Source organism: Plodia interpunctella, chromosome 18, assembly GCF_027563975.2.
Source record: "Plodia interpunctella isolate USDA-ARS_2022_Savannah chromosome 18, ilPloInte3.2, whole genome shotgun sequence".
In the NCBI taxonomy this organism is placed as follows: domain Eukaryota; kingdom Metazoa; phylum Arthropoda; class Insecta; order Lepidoptera; family Pyralidae; genus Plodia; species Plodia interpunctella.
In genome coordinates this window covers 5,073,159-5,086,882 of record NC_071311.1, presented here as the reverse complement: position 1 = coordinate 5,086,882, position 13,724 = coordinate 5,073,159, and the positions used below count along the sequence as shown (strand labels likewise).

The window sequence follows — 13,724 nt, the reverse complement described above, 5'->3', positions numbered from 1 at the left end:
CTAGAACCTACATTACAGGAGGACCAGAGGTTCCTGATCCAATTGGCGCGCCTGCAAGATGTGGTCAAGCCCGAGTGGCGCAACAGCGGTAAAGGCCCCAACACATTGCACAACATGAATCATCTCTACTCGCGCATCTCGCGGACACAGCTCGACGGCCTTTACAACTTGTACAAGTAAATATATCTTTTTTCTGTTTGCTTTGCAGTTAGGACGGTTTTTTTAAAACGAACGTGCAGCTAAATGTAGTGATTTTTTTATAATAACTAAGATGTTAGATAATTGTAGCGTCTTGCAATACGACTGTTTTTTAATTTGTTTGAATTATTAATTACAATTTTAGATGCCCGTCCGTACTATATACTATATGCCTTGAAATTGGGTAATAATAATGTTTTTATTTGTAGTAGACTGTCTGATATTTCATTTCGATTACTAAATTAAAACAAAATTATGACTATTTTTTAGGTTTGACTTCCTACTCTTCAACTACACCGTGCATGGATATTACGACATAGTTCAAGAGGATAAGGAGAGTAATGGATGAACCCTCAAGCGACGACTATTGAACACTTCATCATTTCATTATCACGCGTGTCCAGCACACATCGATTGTTGATGTTTCATCAATGGCTTGAAGACTGATCGATCGATTGGTTGATGGACTGATCAATCCAATCGAGGCCGTGGACGGTATACTTTACGTCAATTTTTAAATTTGTTATGACATAAAGGTGAGTGCACAGTGAAACGGATGGTCCATTTAAGCAACGATAAAATAATTTGTTGAATATATACGAGTACACCTCTTTAGTCCACCTATGTGCATTACGTTATGTTGCGGTCACCTTACAAACACTGTTGTAAAGCTGATGGAAATAAATGTTCCAATGCAATCCTATATATAAAGCTTTTAGTATTAGCTAATGTTTTGTGATTTCAAACGAACATTGCCTTAATTACCCTTAGATATGTTTGCTTTACAGATGTGATGTAATCAGAATATTGTGATTTATTTATTTTGAAAGAAAGTTATTGTACAGTGATATTTTTATTTATAGACGAGATTGAGCGAAGTAAAAATTAGTATTTAAGCTAATAGATACAAACTGCGAATATGTGATTGCAAATGCAATTTTGAAGTTGTTTGGTAATTATAATTCAAATTCTACGCCTTCTAAAAATACATATTGCAAGAATTGAATGTTGTATCAATGAGTACAGATTGTGTAATAGTGTAAGAGTTTGAGAGAGAATTGATGATATAATTGTCGGATAGCTTACAAAAGTACCTAAGCATGTATGTCCAAAACGGAATTCTTGTCCATGTTCAACTCACTACTTTCCTTTTACCATCACATTTTTTATTAAAGAGCAGTTCATCTTTATAATGGGTATCTATTCAGATATAGGTGATTCAACAAAAATTGTTGAAGATATAATAAAAATATTAGAAGTTATCTACCACCCTATGGCATGGCTGATACATAAATAACATTGCACCCATTCGTAACCATTTTATATCGACGCTCGTATGTAACACATATATTTGAATAGATCCTAGAAAATAAAGTACCGTCAGACTAGGTAGGTTGGTTGAATAGGATTGACGTGCCTAGTAATCGGCATAAAGAATGTTGTAAATATGTTTTAGTTTTGTACCGCAAAATACAAATTCCTTAGTGCTTCCATAAGATAGTTTTATGGAATTAATACCTATTTAAGTAAGCTAAGATGATGTAAAAGACAAATTAGATTTTGAACGATTAAATAATTTGCTTTTAAAGTTAGGATTATTCCAATCCGTTTTTGATGAGTAAATGAAAATTAAATTTACACACAGTAAGATATCATATATTGCCAATTCGTATAATGCATAATATAATTGTCGAAAGCTTTGTAGCTTTAGGGAAGAATATTAGCCACACGGACAAATTGACAGGCAAAATTTTTGAATGCAGAACGCATTCAAAAAACCCAAAAAGTACATGGAAATATTTTTTTATCAACCAATTGTCCGACTAGTCATCATAACGTACGTTTGCATAATAGGTATCACCAGATTTTTAAAAGCCATCTCTTTAATTGGCATCAAACTTAAGGCAAACTTATACTGATAGAATAATTTTATTGATTTAAATGTCAGCTATTAATCGTATCATACTGGCAAATGATATTTGGCTTTATTAACGTTGTGCCAGCGAATTGGGCATGTGATGTTATGTGCAAAAATGCCTTTTAAGGTCTTATAAGTTAAGTAATTACGCATCAGCACATGAAACTAACCAAAATCAATGCCGTAAAAATCAAGTACAATACATACATTTGAATAGATAGCTAAGTACATTTCCGCTTGTCAATGTACTTTTATCACAACGTAATTTGACTTTTACTTGATTTATACTTGTCCACTAATAGATTATCTCTTTTATTCATAAAAAAGTTAAAGCACACTTTCAAACTAAAGTATGTTTTGTCTCGCTCTGTTAATGTTGTAAAGTGCGATAGTGACAAAACATATTTTAACATAAAGTCGGCTTTAACTTTTTTATGAATAAGATTTTTTTTATTTCTGGCAATATTTAAATGAGTGCATAATATCACAATTTCAATTCTTAGCTTGCACTAGAATTTCATGCATTACATTTAAATTAGTCTTACAGTTTCCATGATATACCTTAACCATAAGTACAAAACCTATTCCTAAGTTATGTATTAGAACGGTAAGACGTTATATTTGGCTGATGTTAATCTGCGTTGTTGTATGTAAGTGTAACTGATTATAGGTATGTTTGTTTTTTTAGATGGATCATTTTTTATATTAACTGTTGAATAAAATTTTCTTAAAGTATAATATTTGTTAAGCACTATAAAATTTTACTTGATTTTTTTTATGTCAATTGAAAATATTTAGAAAACATTGTACATCGGTGCAACTTTTATCACTTTTTTATTAGATAGTGGGTAGGTAGGTACTAGTCCATTTATTTAACACAAACATTTGGTAAATATAGATTTCCCATGTGAAATATAACTTGGCATTGTAAGTAGGTATATTTTATTTACCCAATGTAAATATTTTGTGAATTGTTGTATGTTAAAGTTTAAATGAGTTTTCTTACCAGTGTATGAATGAACTTTTTGAAATACTGTTTTGGTCAAAAATATATTTCAGACATTCAGAATACATAAAGTAGGAATTAATTCATTACATTTTTGCTCTCTCTCTCTATAAGACGTTCAACTTTAATTAGCTCTGATAGGATTAAAGTTAACCAAAGGAAGTAAAAACGCTTGTTTTGCATTTTAATGTTTATGGGAACCTCTGTCTAAATGTTTTTTTTTATAATCATCAATTGAACTAAAATTTATAAGATCCTGAAGGGATTTTAAACAATGTTAGAATAACCATCTTCAATTCCTCTCCTACGGACATAATTAAATCAATAATTGGTAAATCAATATACAGTTTTGTTACCTACTTGTCATTACACCTGTCACTCTTAAAGATCTGGCATTATCTATATCATTTGTAGACAGAGAAAGTATAGACATCGTATCTTTTGTTTTGCGCATGCAAGAGAATCGCGCGTTAGAAATACACGATAAGGAACGGGACAGAGTACTAATATAATTTGTTCCTACATCCCCCAATTGTATGAGATAGGACGAAAATTGTATGGAAATGTTATATATCATTTGGTTATGTTATATATCGTTGTCTTAAGTTTTCTTTGTCTATGATATCTCTTCTATGAACAGACAAAAGCTTGGACTAGTATTTATTTGTTTTGTCTCGTTGTTTCAATGAAAATAGACATGAGACAAAATAAATAATAACTATTCTAAAGCTATCAGATAACTAGGAATAGTGACATTTTGTATCTTATTACATATTTTATATAGATTCAGAGATTTTGCTGTACAAAATGGTAAAAGTAGTAAACAAAATTATTTGCTCTTAGGCTGAGTTAGATACGTATGAACGTTAGTTAGTATGGAATGAATATTAGACCAAAAAGTAATGGCCTATGAATGTAACTGAAATGGTGCTATAGTCCTGTAGATTTGATCTCATATCATGTGAGACACGCATGCATTGACTTATTGCTAATACGAGAAAGTTGTGTTATAGATTTCAAATAACTGAATCGGTTGTGTTTACATATTGTTAAACAAATTATTCTTAGTACTTATAGAGAATAAATTACCTATTTAATACAACTTGTTTTTTATTGAAGTTTTGATTAATTTAATTTATCGGCTACCTACAAATCGTTTATCTATTGTCGATGTCCGCGAACATATTTGGAAGAAAAAAGAATATTTTTTAAAGAGATGAGGTAGACTAGAAACTATGAAACTGAAACACTTACGAAGAAATGTTTATTTTTCGTATACCATATGTACTTATTTTTCGCAATTTTTAAGGTTATTTATATTTGGTACTCTGTATATGTTTTGCGCATAATGAAATAAAATATTGTTTTAAAGTCCGCTCAAACCAATGTGTCGAACACTCTGACATTACTTAGCTAAGTTTATCAACAACAGAAAGTACGGTTACAATATCAATGAAAATGCTTAACTAATTAAATAAGTATATTTTAAAAATAAAAAATACAAACGGTAACAGCACATCGACCTACTTAAAATACTTAGCCTCTATTACCACTACATAGAGTTCAATGCAGGTTTCTGTGCTAATTACTCAGGTAGCATGGACTAGATGCATTGGGAACTGGGGTAAATACTCCCGCTTTTCTTGCACTTTGGTTTTGTTCCTGAAATAAAATATATTTTTTATAAAAAACTGCAATGAACAAAAAATTATATATATGTACACACACAAAGAGTGGACTAAACGCCATATGACATTCTTTACCAGTCAACCATAATACCAGAGATAAAGTACATCTAATAAGTAATAAAATAAGACTTAATTTCAATTTTTCAATTCAAATTATTGAAGACAATACCTACCTATATGTTATAACCTCAGATTACCTTAAAAGTTTTATCTTTTGAAACAGCTCTCTTATCTAGATATGTCTAAAACCACATACAGTGGTTCTTATCTGATATGGCAATTTCAGTATTTTTAAATCTCATGTTAGATTTAATATAGTCAAAAGAAAAAAAATCGGCAATTACATATTCATGGCTAATTCCTTTATCAAATCTCGAGATCATGATCCTTATAGCTAAAATCTACTAGCATTTTAGTCCAATATTTGAACAAGGCAATATATACGTCTCGTCTGCCTTATTGTGACGGACGGCGATCTTAGAGGGCAGCCTCAATATCCATCACGCTTACAGATAAACACACGTCAACGGATCAACGCAGTATTTTATGTCATAACTGCGGTGCGTCAACGTCAAACCTACAAAACGACGAAGCATCAACGATCTGCGTCGACGCAACGGAGCAGCGAGGCCGCGCTCTAAATTGGTGGCGGCCCACCAAATCTACCTAGAGATCAATCTACCTCTCATATCTTATGGTTTTCCCGGTTACTTCGGCCGATACTGAGCGTCGGACCCCAGGGTTTCCTACTTTTTCACTGCATCCAAAATCTACGTAGGAATAAATGTCTTATGAAATGACGGTATTAGTAATACTTACACAACAGTCTTCTTCCTTTTTGGAATGTCGAGTATATTGATGGGATCCGTGGTCATGATGACTGGCCGGACTGACCCGAAAAAATCGGTGATCGGCACTTTGTCTGGGTCGCGCTTGAATAGATCTCGACGGACTCCGACGGTGGATAGACAAGCGCTTTTTGGACACACTGCCAACTGTAAAATTATTTCACTAGTTTACTCAAAAACTTATTAGATGGCGTCTAAGTATATTATATATAAATATAGTAGTTACGACTATAATGAGTGACTTGATTAATAATGTCTATTTCTCACGTTAGTTTATGGTTTTAATTTATAAAATTAATATTTATTCTGTAGTTTACTCAAAAACCTACGTGACCTTTATCCCTTAAAAACGTAAGTGATAAAAAAATATATACTCACAAATTCAGACATAGTTCTCCTGCTGTTTGGGTGTACATTTTCAAGGAACTCCAAGACATAATATGTGTATCTGTCGATTATATATACTCCAATAGCAGAGTCCACGTGATGCTGAAATATATACAAATATACGCTATAAATTATTCTAATATTATAAATGCGAAATTAAGTTTGTTTGTTATCTCTTCACACTCAACCAATATTCTTAAAATTTTGCATACATGTAATTTGAAGTATGGAGAAGAACATAGGGTTTGAACATCCTATGTACATTTCAGACCTTTCATCCCGGAATAATAACTGTTCCCGTGGAAAAATAACGCGTGCGAAGCCGCGAGCAACAGTTAGTATACTATTAATTAAAAAATTTGGACATTGTAACCCTAAGATAAATATCTTAGGGTTAGACTTGGTGCAATTGATACCACACTATGAATATAGATATAAATGACGGTGACTTGTGGTTTCCTCTCTAGATCTGCTTTTAGCTGACCACTTCATAATCTCCCATGGATGTCGTATGTGGCGATTATTGGATAAGAACAGCCGCATTAGAAGCTTCTGGACTACATGTCAATATCCAGACATTAATAGCATCCATCCATTCCATTTTCAATAAGCCATATTTAAAATTTTAACTGATAGTATACTTACAGAGAGAGAATCTTCTCCCACTAAACTACTGGCAGTCGCTAAAATATTTGGTGAATAAAACTTCTCATACATAGATGATGCTTGACATGTGTCTATTATGAAGAATATTTCATTATAGCTGAAAATTTTTAATTTCTATTTAAGGTATAATAATCAATGCTTTTCTCCACCATAGTGATTTCCTTGCAAAATCACATTCCAACATTCTCAACTCCCTTCTTATCATACATACAATAAGACTAGAACTATTTACAACATGGACAATTTGATAGCACTATAAAACTGTATTAGTCTCAACATTTGCTAAATATTGTATCGGGCCTGAATGAAAATAAATGAAACTAGAAAATGACATCTAAAAATGACAGAGTAATGTGTTTTTAATTTTAGATTTGAGTGTTTAATTTATTTATTTTTTGTAGTAACACAGTATTTAGATTGAAAACCATACCGTCTTTTCTGCCACATTTGCTCCAGAGCATCAGCCAGCTCTTGGCTTGTAACTTCCTCAGAGTCTTGGAATTTCAAGAACCCATCTCCACCATGGCCTGTGAGATAGATGAGGATGTTACTGCCTTCATCGGTGAGCAAGCGCTTAGAGCGAGGAGTGTCAGGTGGCACACGCCCAGTTAGTAGACGGACAAAATTTTCTACTGATACCTAGAAAGACAGACAATAATATTTTAAATGTGAATGAAAAAAGTTAATATTATTAATAATATTTTTCTCTTCAGTTTTGTAGCCTTTAAACTAAACAATGCACATTATCTGTATGATCCAAAAGTTGACTGTTAGATATATTATAGTAAGTGTTTAACCAAACTGCAACTCATCCAGTTTCATTATTATGACGTCAGAGTAATTCTATGTTTTTATATCCATGAAAATCAAATCTTTATTTTTAATACATAGATACTTAATAATAATTTGATAAAACTTACTTCATAACCTCTGTAGTCCACCTCAACATCATCTCCGTACACATTTATTTGTTCATGAGCATTGTTAAAGATTGTAGCTGGCCGCGGATTCCGAGGGTTGCATGCCATGTCGTCAGATATCATCAGAATGATTTGGCTATCCGGTATTCCAAGCCTTTTTACACTGCGGTAAATGGATAACACATTCGCTACATGGCGATAGTTGAACCAAAATCGCGATGTATCAACCAAAACTGCCCAGTTGTTGGTATGGTTACTCTTTTGAAACTTTTCTGGTATCTAAAACAACAAAATCGTAATAAACAACGATTTCTGTTGACTTTTATTTACTTAATTATGAAATTACTGATATTGTTACCTCTACTCCAAGACCGAATGACCGATGAATCATAAAATTAAATAAAAGGAAAACAAAAGTCGAGCCTATAAGACTGAAAAATAACATGATCGATCGATATTCAAGAAAAGTTGTGTCTATTATTTGATAATTTTATCATTATTTATAACAATGCAATATAATTAGATCACAAACACAGACGTTATGTAGTGTTAGAGGTATAAGGGTAGGTACCTACCATACGAATTATTTGACAGTGACGGCTTTTGTCAATAATGACATTTTTTATTTTTATTTACTATACAGCTACTGCTGCGTTTTCTTCAATGTTTTCCGCCACGTTCTATACCCTGCCTGTACAGCCTGTAACTTCACGGAAGTTTATTATTCCGTGGCCTGTACCGACCACACTTCGACCACCATCGATCTTTTGCTAGCAAATCACTGCAAAGCCGCGATTTTGTGAATGATGAGCCTCGGCTCCGGCTAGTCTTCTTGCTCGCCGATTTTATGTGAGTGTGGTATGAAAGTTCCTTTTTAAAATTTCATTATATGTTTACAAATTCAAGTAATTATTTACAAAATAATTGTGTAAACTTCAGAGTGCAGAAAAAAAAATTGTGAAATCTAATATTTATTTGAATTTGTAAACATACCAATGAAATTTTAAAAAGGAACATTCATACCACACGCACATGCCTATCATGGCTCCTACATGGATCACCGTTTACGTCAGTGTCAAGTCAAATGTTAAATAGACAGATGTCGCATCTGACTATTCAAACAAAACCACCCACCCAATGCCAAATGCTCTAGGTAGGTACCTATCAAACGTAAATGGAAATTTGTATTGTAAATAGAAAAATCTAATTTACTTCAAAAAATGAGTAATCGTAACCCGAATACGCTTATGAGCATTCCAGATGAACAATTTGATTATCTATTCAAAATTGTTTTAATAGGTGATTGTGGTACGGGAAAAACATGTATCGTGCAACGTTTGAAGTCTGGGAATTTCATAGAAAGTCACGGAAATACAATAGGCGTCGACTTTTCAATGAAAACCCTCATCGTTGACGGGAAAAAGGTCAAGGTTGGTGCATCCTCTCTTTTGCGTTTCAGTTCTGGCTACAGTTTTATTTATAAACTTATTGTATGTATGTGTAGGTAATAATTCGTCCTCCTACTAAATCTAATTTAAACACGACTGTGTATTCCTACTCCGTATTCTTATTTTATTATAAAAATAATTACAGTTGCAAATATGGGACACTGCTGGTCAAGAGAGATTCAGGACAATCACCCAAAGCTACTATAGATCAGCAAATGGAGTAATAATAGGTATTTATTTATATAAATGTATAATTTTATTTCTTTATATATTACTAATATGGTCTAATTGCATTTCAGACTCCACATACTATGAATTAATAATAAAATATTCATTTATTTAGGTTTCAGAGACCTATTTTGTTAGTAATAATTTATATAATAAATTGTTATGGTGGGTGGTTAAAAATTACATACATACGTAACGGAAAGTCAAAAATGTATTAAATGTATATTTATAAAAAAAAATTGTCTCATGATGTAAACTGTTTTCAAAGATCAGTTTTCCTAATCTTTTACATGATTGATTGTTCCAGTGTATGATATAACTAAAAGATCAACATTCTTATCTCTCCAAAAATGGATAGAGGAAGTTAGGAGATACACATCATCCAATGTGATTGTGTCGCTAATTGGTAACAAATGTGACCTGAGCGAGCAACGAGAAGTGGAACCAGATGAACCGAAATCCTTCTGCAGATATGTGCCCGAGATCATGTTTGTGATGGAGACATCGGCGAAAGACAACACAAATGTAGAAGACACATTTCGCAGTTTGGCTACTGAGCTAAAGGTAGATACATAAAACTACTTTATTTTTTTAACTTTAGATTAGTTCTAGATTATTTTGATCAAGCTTCAGGTATCTACAATGGTAAACAGTGTTTATATTTCTGACTGCATGATATACAGTACATGTATCTTGTTGCTGTCTTAAAATGATAATCACACATTGTTTAAAATTGTAGATTTTTGGTAGGTAAACCAACAGAATTAATATAAGTTCTAAGTATCTACTATATTCTTTTCAGCGTCAACATGACAACAGTGAAGGCCCACCAATGGAGTCAGATTCTGTAGTACTCGGTGAAAGTCATGCAATAAGTAGATGTCAACCATGTCGCTCGTCCTAGTATTTTATTTTTCCAATTGTTCCAAAATGTAGGTGACATCATTACGGTACACCTAAGTTGAACAAAATGCTATAACTACATGTAAATAGATGAATCTGGTGTGCAAGCACTATATGATGAGCCGCATGCCTATTTGCCTATTTAGTATATAAAAAATTGCTTTATTGTTTTAGCAGCAAACTCATCTGAGTTAATTAACAAGGAATACAGGAAAAGTTTTGGTAATTCTTTGCATGGCAGCAAACACTTACTAATACTAAGCAATCATTGTAGTATAAATAATACTATAATAATTTAGGATTAATAACAGACAAATGGATTTATAACAGCAACACTTGTTTTCTACTCTGCACAATGTTAGTAACTTAATTTCTGTAATTGTCACATAGTGGTTCTTAATATTCAATTAACATAATTTTGGAAAACACATGGTTTCCGGTAGTATTTACCACTGTTTCATATCATATTTTAGTTCAATTAATATATGTAGTATATTAATTTGTGTGATTGTGACTTGAGACAAACTAAAACCTTTATAATTGACATGTCTTCTGCAGTAGAAATTGGAAAGTATTTATTTAATTAAAGCATAATTATAATGATATAAAAAATAGGTAACGGTTTTACAGGTCCTTAAAATATTTCTTTCCATGAACTTCAAACTTGAACTAAAGGAAACAATAACTATAAAATGATTCTAAAGATCCTCTTGATATTTGGACAGTACCAGTAACTTTCTTGTACCTAAGTATGTACATAATGAGTTATATTTCGCCAGTTTTAATAATTCCAGTTTAAATAAAGTCACAGATTTTTCTCCCACTATTTCCCAAAAAGTTGGGCGCAAACCCAACTAAAAGATGCCGTATTGTGTGATATCTAGGTCACAAATAGAAATATACTATTCCACGTACAGTTTACATAGATAGATATTATGCTATTAAATCATTCTATAGTATTTTTTTTTCTCACAATACACATTGTTTAATTGCTTTATGAAGCGTAAATAGTTTTCATTCTCTCGAGTTCAATGATGCATTACAAACAATGCAACACCTTTCGTAAACAACGCTTACGTCGTCACATTCTTTTATAAGGTTGCATCAGTTCTATTTGGCTATATTGTTGAACCTAAAATTGTGCAATAATATTACTGAATCTCGTGCTTTATAATTTGTGCATTGCAAGCCATACAGAACTGGAGCAAATACACGCCATAACAAATTTGAATATAATCTCGGGGTTGTGATGTCGCGATGCTCGGGATTAGCGTAAAAATAAACTTTAAATTGTTGATCATTCAGCTGAGATTTTACACCCGGTCGCCTGACGTTAACCCTCCTTAGGAATGCTACTGCTGCCTATGAGCTGCTAAAGCTGTGTCTATTAGTTTTGGAGTGGTTCAGTTCTATGGCGGAACCACACGCGACATGTAAAAAAATGTCTGCTGACTTTTAAACTAAACCGTACAAATATCGCGATAGTTGACCATGAGTCTTATTGACTACCAGTTTTCAAATACGCTCTTTTATTTGTAGACTATTTTTATGATATTGGTAGTAATAGAACCTGTCTTCGCTTGCTACATTCACACGTTAATTCTATTAACAAAATATAGAAAATTGTATTAATACATTTATTACGCATTGTTAGAATATTGATGCTTTTGCACAGAATATGAATCACTGTAACATAAACATATGTTGCTTTGTTACAGCAATTACTAGATAACACCGATAACTGTCGGCGTGTGATTATTATTTAAATGTATTTTATCCAGAATCTCAATCAATACTATGTTTTGCTTCGCCATTTGCGCGATCAATTAAAATTAAAAAATACGAGAAAATACTCTTGAAATATATTGGCCATAATATAATTTGTTTTTTAAATATTATAATGCTTTAAGTTTTATTGTTTATAAATGAAGCATGTAGATGCAATATTATGCATCAATATATACAGATCTTAAGTATGATTTAGTTGTAAGAAAATCAGTTTCGGTGCTGTATATATACATATAGTGATTTTAATACTTGTACCACCTAACTGAGACTGATCTGAGAAAGCCATATTTTCAGTTTATTATCATACCCTTTTGATATTCATCATTATAATTAGAGCAAAATCCAGTAATAAATCTGCTTATTCAATATTTGTATTACAAGAATTAAAAAAAACTTACGAGGTGACACTGCGTCACAAAATCCCTTTAAATCGATAAAGAGAAAAAATCTCAACTCCCAAATTACTGATGTTTTGGTGAGTTAAATACAGCATGTTATGTACAGTCGACTGTATATCAAGTTATTTTGCATAGATTTATGCCGCGGTATGGCAAATTTGCAATTAATTTGGCCAGCTTGATGTCCTATTGTCTGTACTTCATATTTGTTGTTATTTCTTCATAGGGTTTTTACTCTGCGGTTTTATTATTGATTGAAGAGTGGCTAATTATTTTCTTTTAATATTAGAAAGACTGTAATTTCATCTTGTACGTCATATTTATATAAATATTGTAGACTATTACATATGTAAAATTGTAACAGTGGCGTCCATATTTGTAATACAAGCATTACGTAATAGTTAAAACGTGTATTATATTTTGTAACCCAACAGTCAATGTAATAAACGCCTGTTTTAGGCCTAAATGAAGTATTGTACGATATTGTACTGTATGAATCTGCGAATCGATTTAATCTCGAAATTTTTTATTGTGATAATATTTTACTTTGATTTCAATTTCATTTTAACAATCGTGCTATATCTTAACTATATTAAGTTAAATTTATTTTCGTAAATTGTTTTCAATGAGAATAAAAATATATTGTTATACAAAAAGTATGTTTATTGTTCACCATTCCATATTGCGATATATAATATTTCTTTATAATTATTTTCCAAGTAACCTTACAAAATGTATAAGATATAAGACTTCTTACAAGATGCCGGCGTTGATTTTCGCTTACAACATATCTATATTCTAGAAAAAGTTAACAGTATGCGTTTTTGTATCACTGATAATGATATCCAACTGCTTAGTGACGTGGATACCGGATATCCACCCGAACTTGCCAGGTTCGGACCCCATGCGTCCAAACACTCTAACAAGTTGTCCATTAGGCTTAAAAACCTGTACTCTGCAATTTCCCGAATCACCAACTAGAATGAATCCCATCGGGTCCACAGCTAGCACTTCGGCTTGTCGGAACTGCCCTTTCCTCTGACCCATGGAGCCGAATTCTAATATTTTTCCTTTATCTAATTTGTTGTATACTTTGACTCGTCGGTTTCCGCTGTCCAGTACGACTACTCTGTCTGCGGTGACCGCGACGCTGGTGGGGGCGTTGAACTCTGTGCAGGTCACCGATGTCAACTCCCAAACTTTGCTGGGATTGATCTGCCGTTTCGTTGTCACCCCGAAGAAATCTACGAATTTTCCGTCAGGTTGGATAACCTGGAAATTAGAATTTTGTGTTCAGGAACAATATGAAGTTAAGCAAATAACAAAGA

The 13,724-nt window shown here is 32.5% G+C and overlaps 4 protein-coding genes across 8 annotated transcripts in view; 2 read left to right on the top strand and 2 right to left on the bottom strand.

The window, feature by feature from the left end:
- LOC128677524 (uncharacterized protein) overlaps window positions 1-4,224 on the top strand; it is a 40,275-nt gene extending 36,051 nt beyond the window's left edge. For both annotated transcript variants that reach the window (XM_053758444.2, XM_053758445.1), the window contains 2 exons: window positions 19-176; window positions 469-4,224. In XM_053758444.2, the coding sequence (XP_053614419.1) occupies window positions 19-176; window positions 469-547 (237 nt within the window). In that variant the 3' untranslated portion in view covers window positions 548-4,224. The remainder of the gene's footprint in view (window positions 1-18; window positions 177-468) is intronic.
- On the bottom strand, window positions 3,419-8,212 carry PIG-K (Phosphatidylinositol glycan anchor biosynthesis class K). 2 transcript variants are annotated; one of them, XM_053758446.1, is made up of 8 exons: window positions 8,120-8,212; window positions 7,990-8,073; window positions 7,632-7,910; window positions 7,142-7,350; window positions 6,691-6,808; window positions 6,037-6,147; window positions 5,630-5,805; window positions 3,419-4,784 (listed from the first exon to the last, which is right to left on the bottom strand). In XM_053758446.1, exons 1-8 carry the CDS (start codon window positions 8,126-8,128, stop codon window positions 4,712-4,714), a joined length of 1,059 nt encoding a protein of 352 aa, XP_053614421.1. In that variant the 5' UTR covers window positions 8,129-8,212; the 3' UTR covers window positions 3,419-4,711. The 2 variants fall into 2 exon arrangements, with proteins under 2 accessions (XP_053614421.1, XP_053614422.1); XM_053758447.2 differs by having other exon boundaries at window positions 7,990-8,204.
- A 556-nt stretch (window positions 8,213-8,768) lies between these two features.
- Rab19 lies at window positions 8,769-13,052 on the top strand. Its single transcript, XM_053759152.2, has 4 exons — window positions 8,769-9,061; window positions 9,225-9,309; window positions 9,615-9,871; window positions 10,110-13,052. Exons 1-4 carry the CDS (start codon window positions 8,852-8,854, stop codon window positions 10,209-10,211), a joined length of 654 nt encoding a protein of 217 aa, XP_053615127.1. The 5' UTR covers window positions 8,769-8,851; the 3' UTR covers window positions 10,212-13,052.
- Window positions 13,037-13,724, bottom strand: part of LOC128677958 (tripartite motif-containing protein 2-like) — a 30,329-nt gene continuing 29,641 nt past the window's right edge. For all 3 annotated transcript variants that reach the window (XM_053759142.1, XM_053759140.2, XM_053759141.2), the window contains exon 9: window positions 13,037-13,668. In XM_053759142.1, coding sequence (XP_053615117.1) covers window positions 13,195-13,668 — 474 coding nt within the window. In that variant the 3' untranslated portion in view covers window positions 13,037-13,194. The remainder of the gene's footprint in view (window positions 13,669-13,724) is intronic.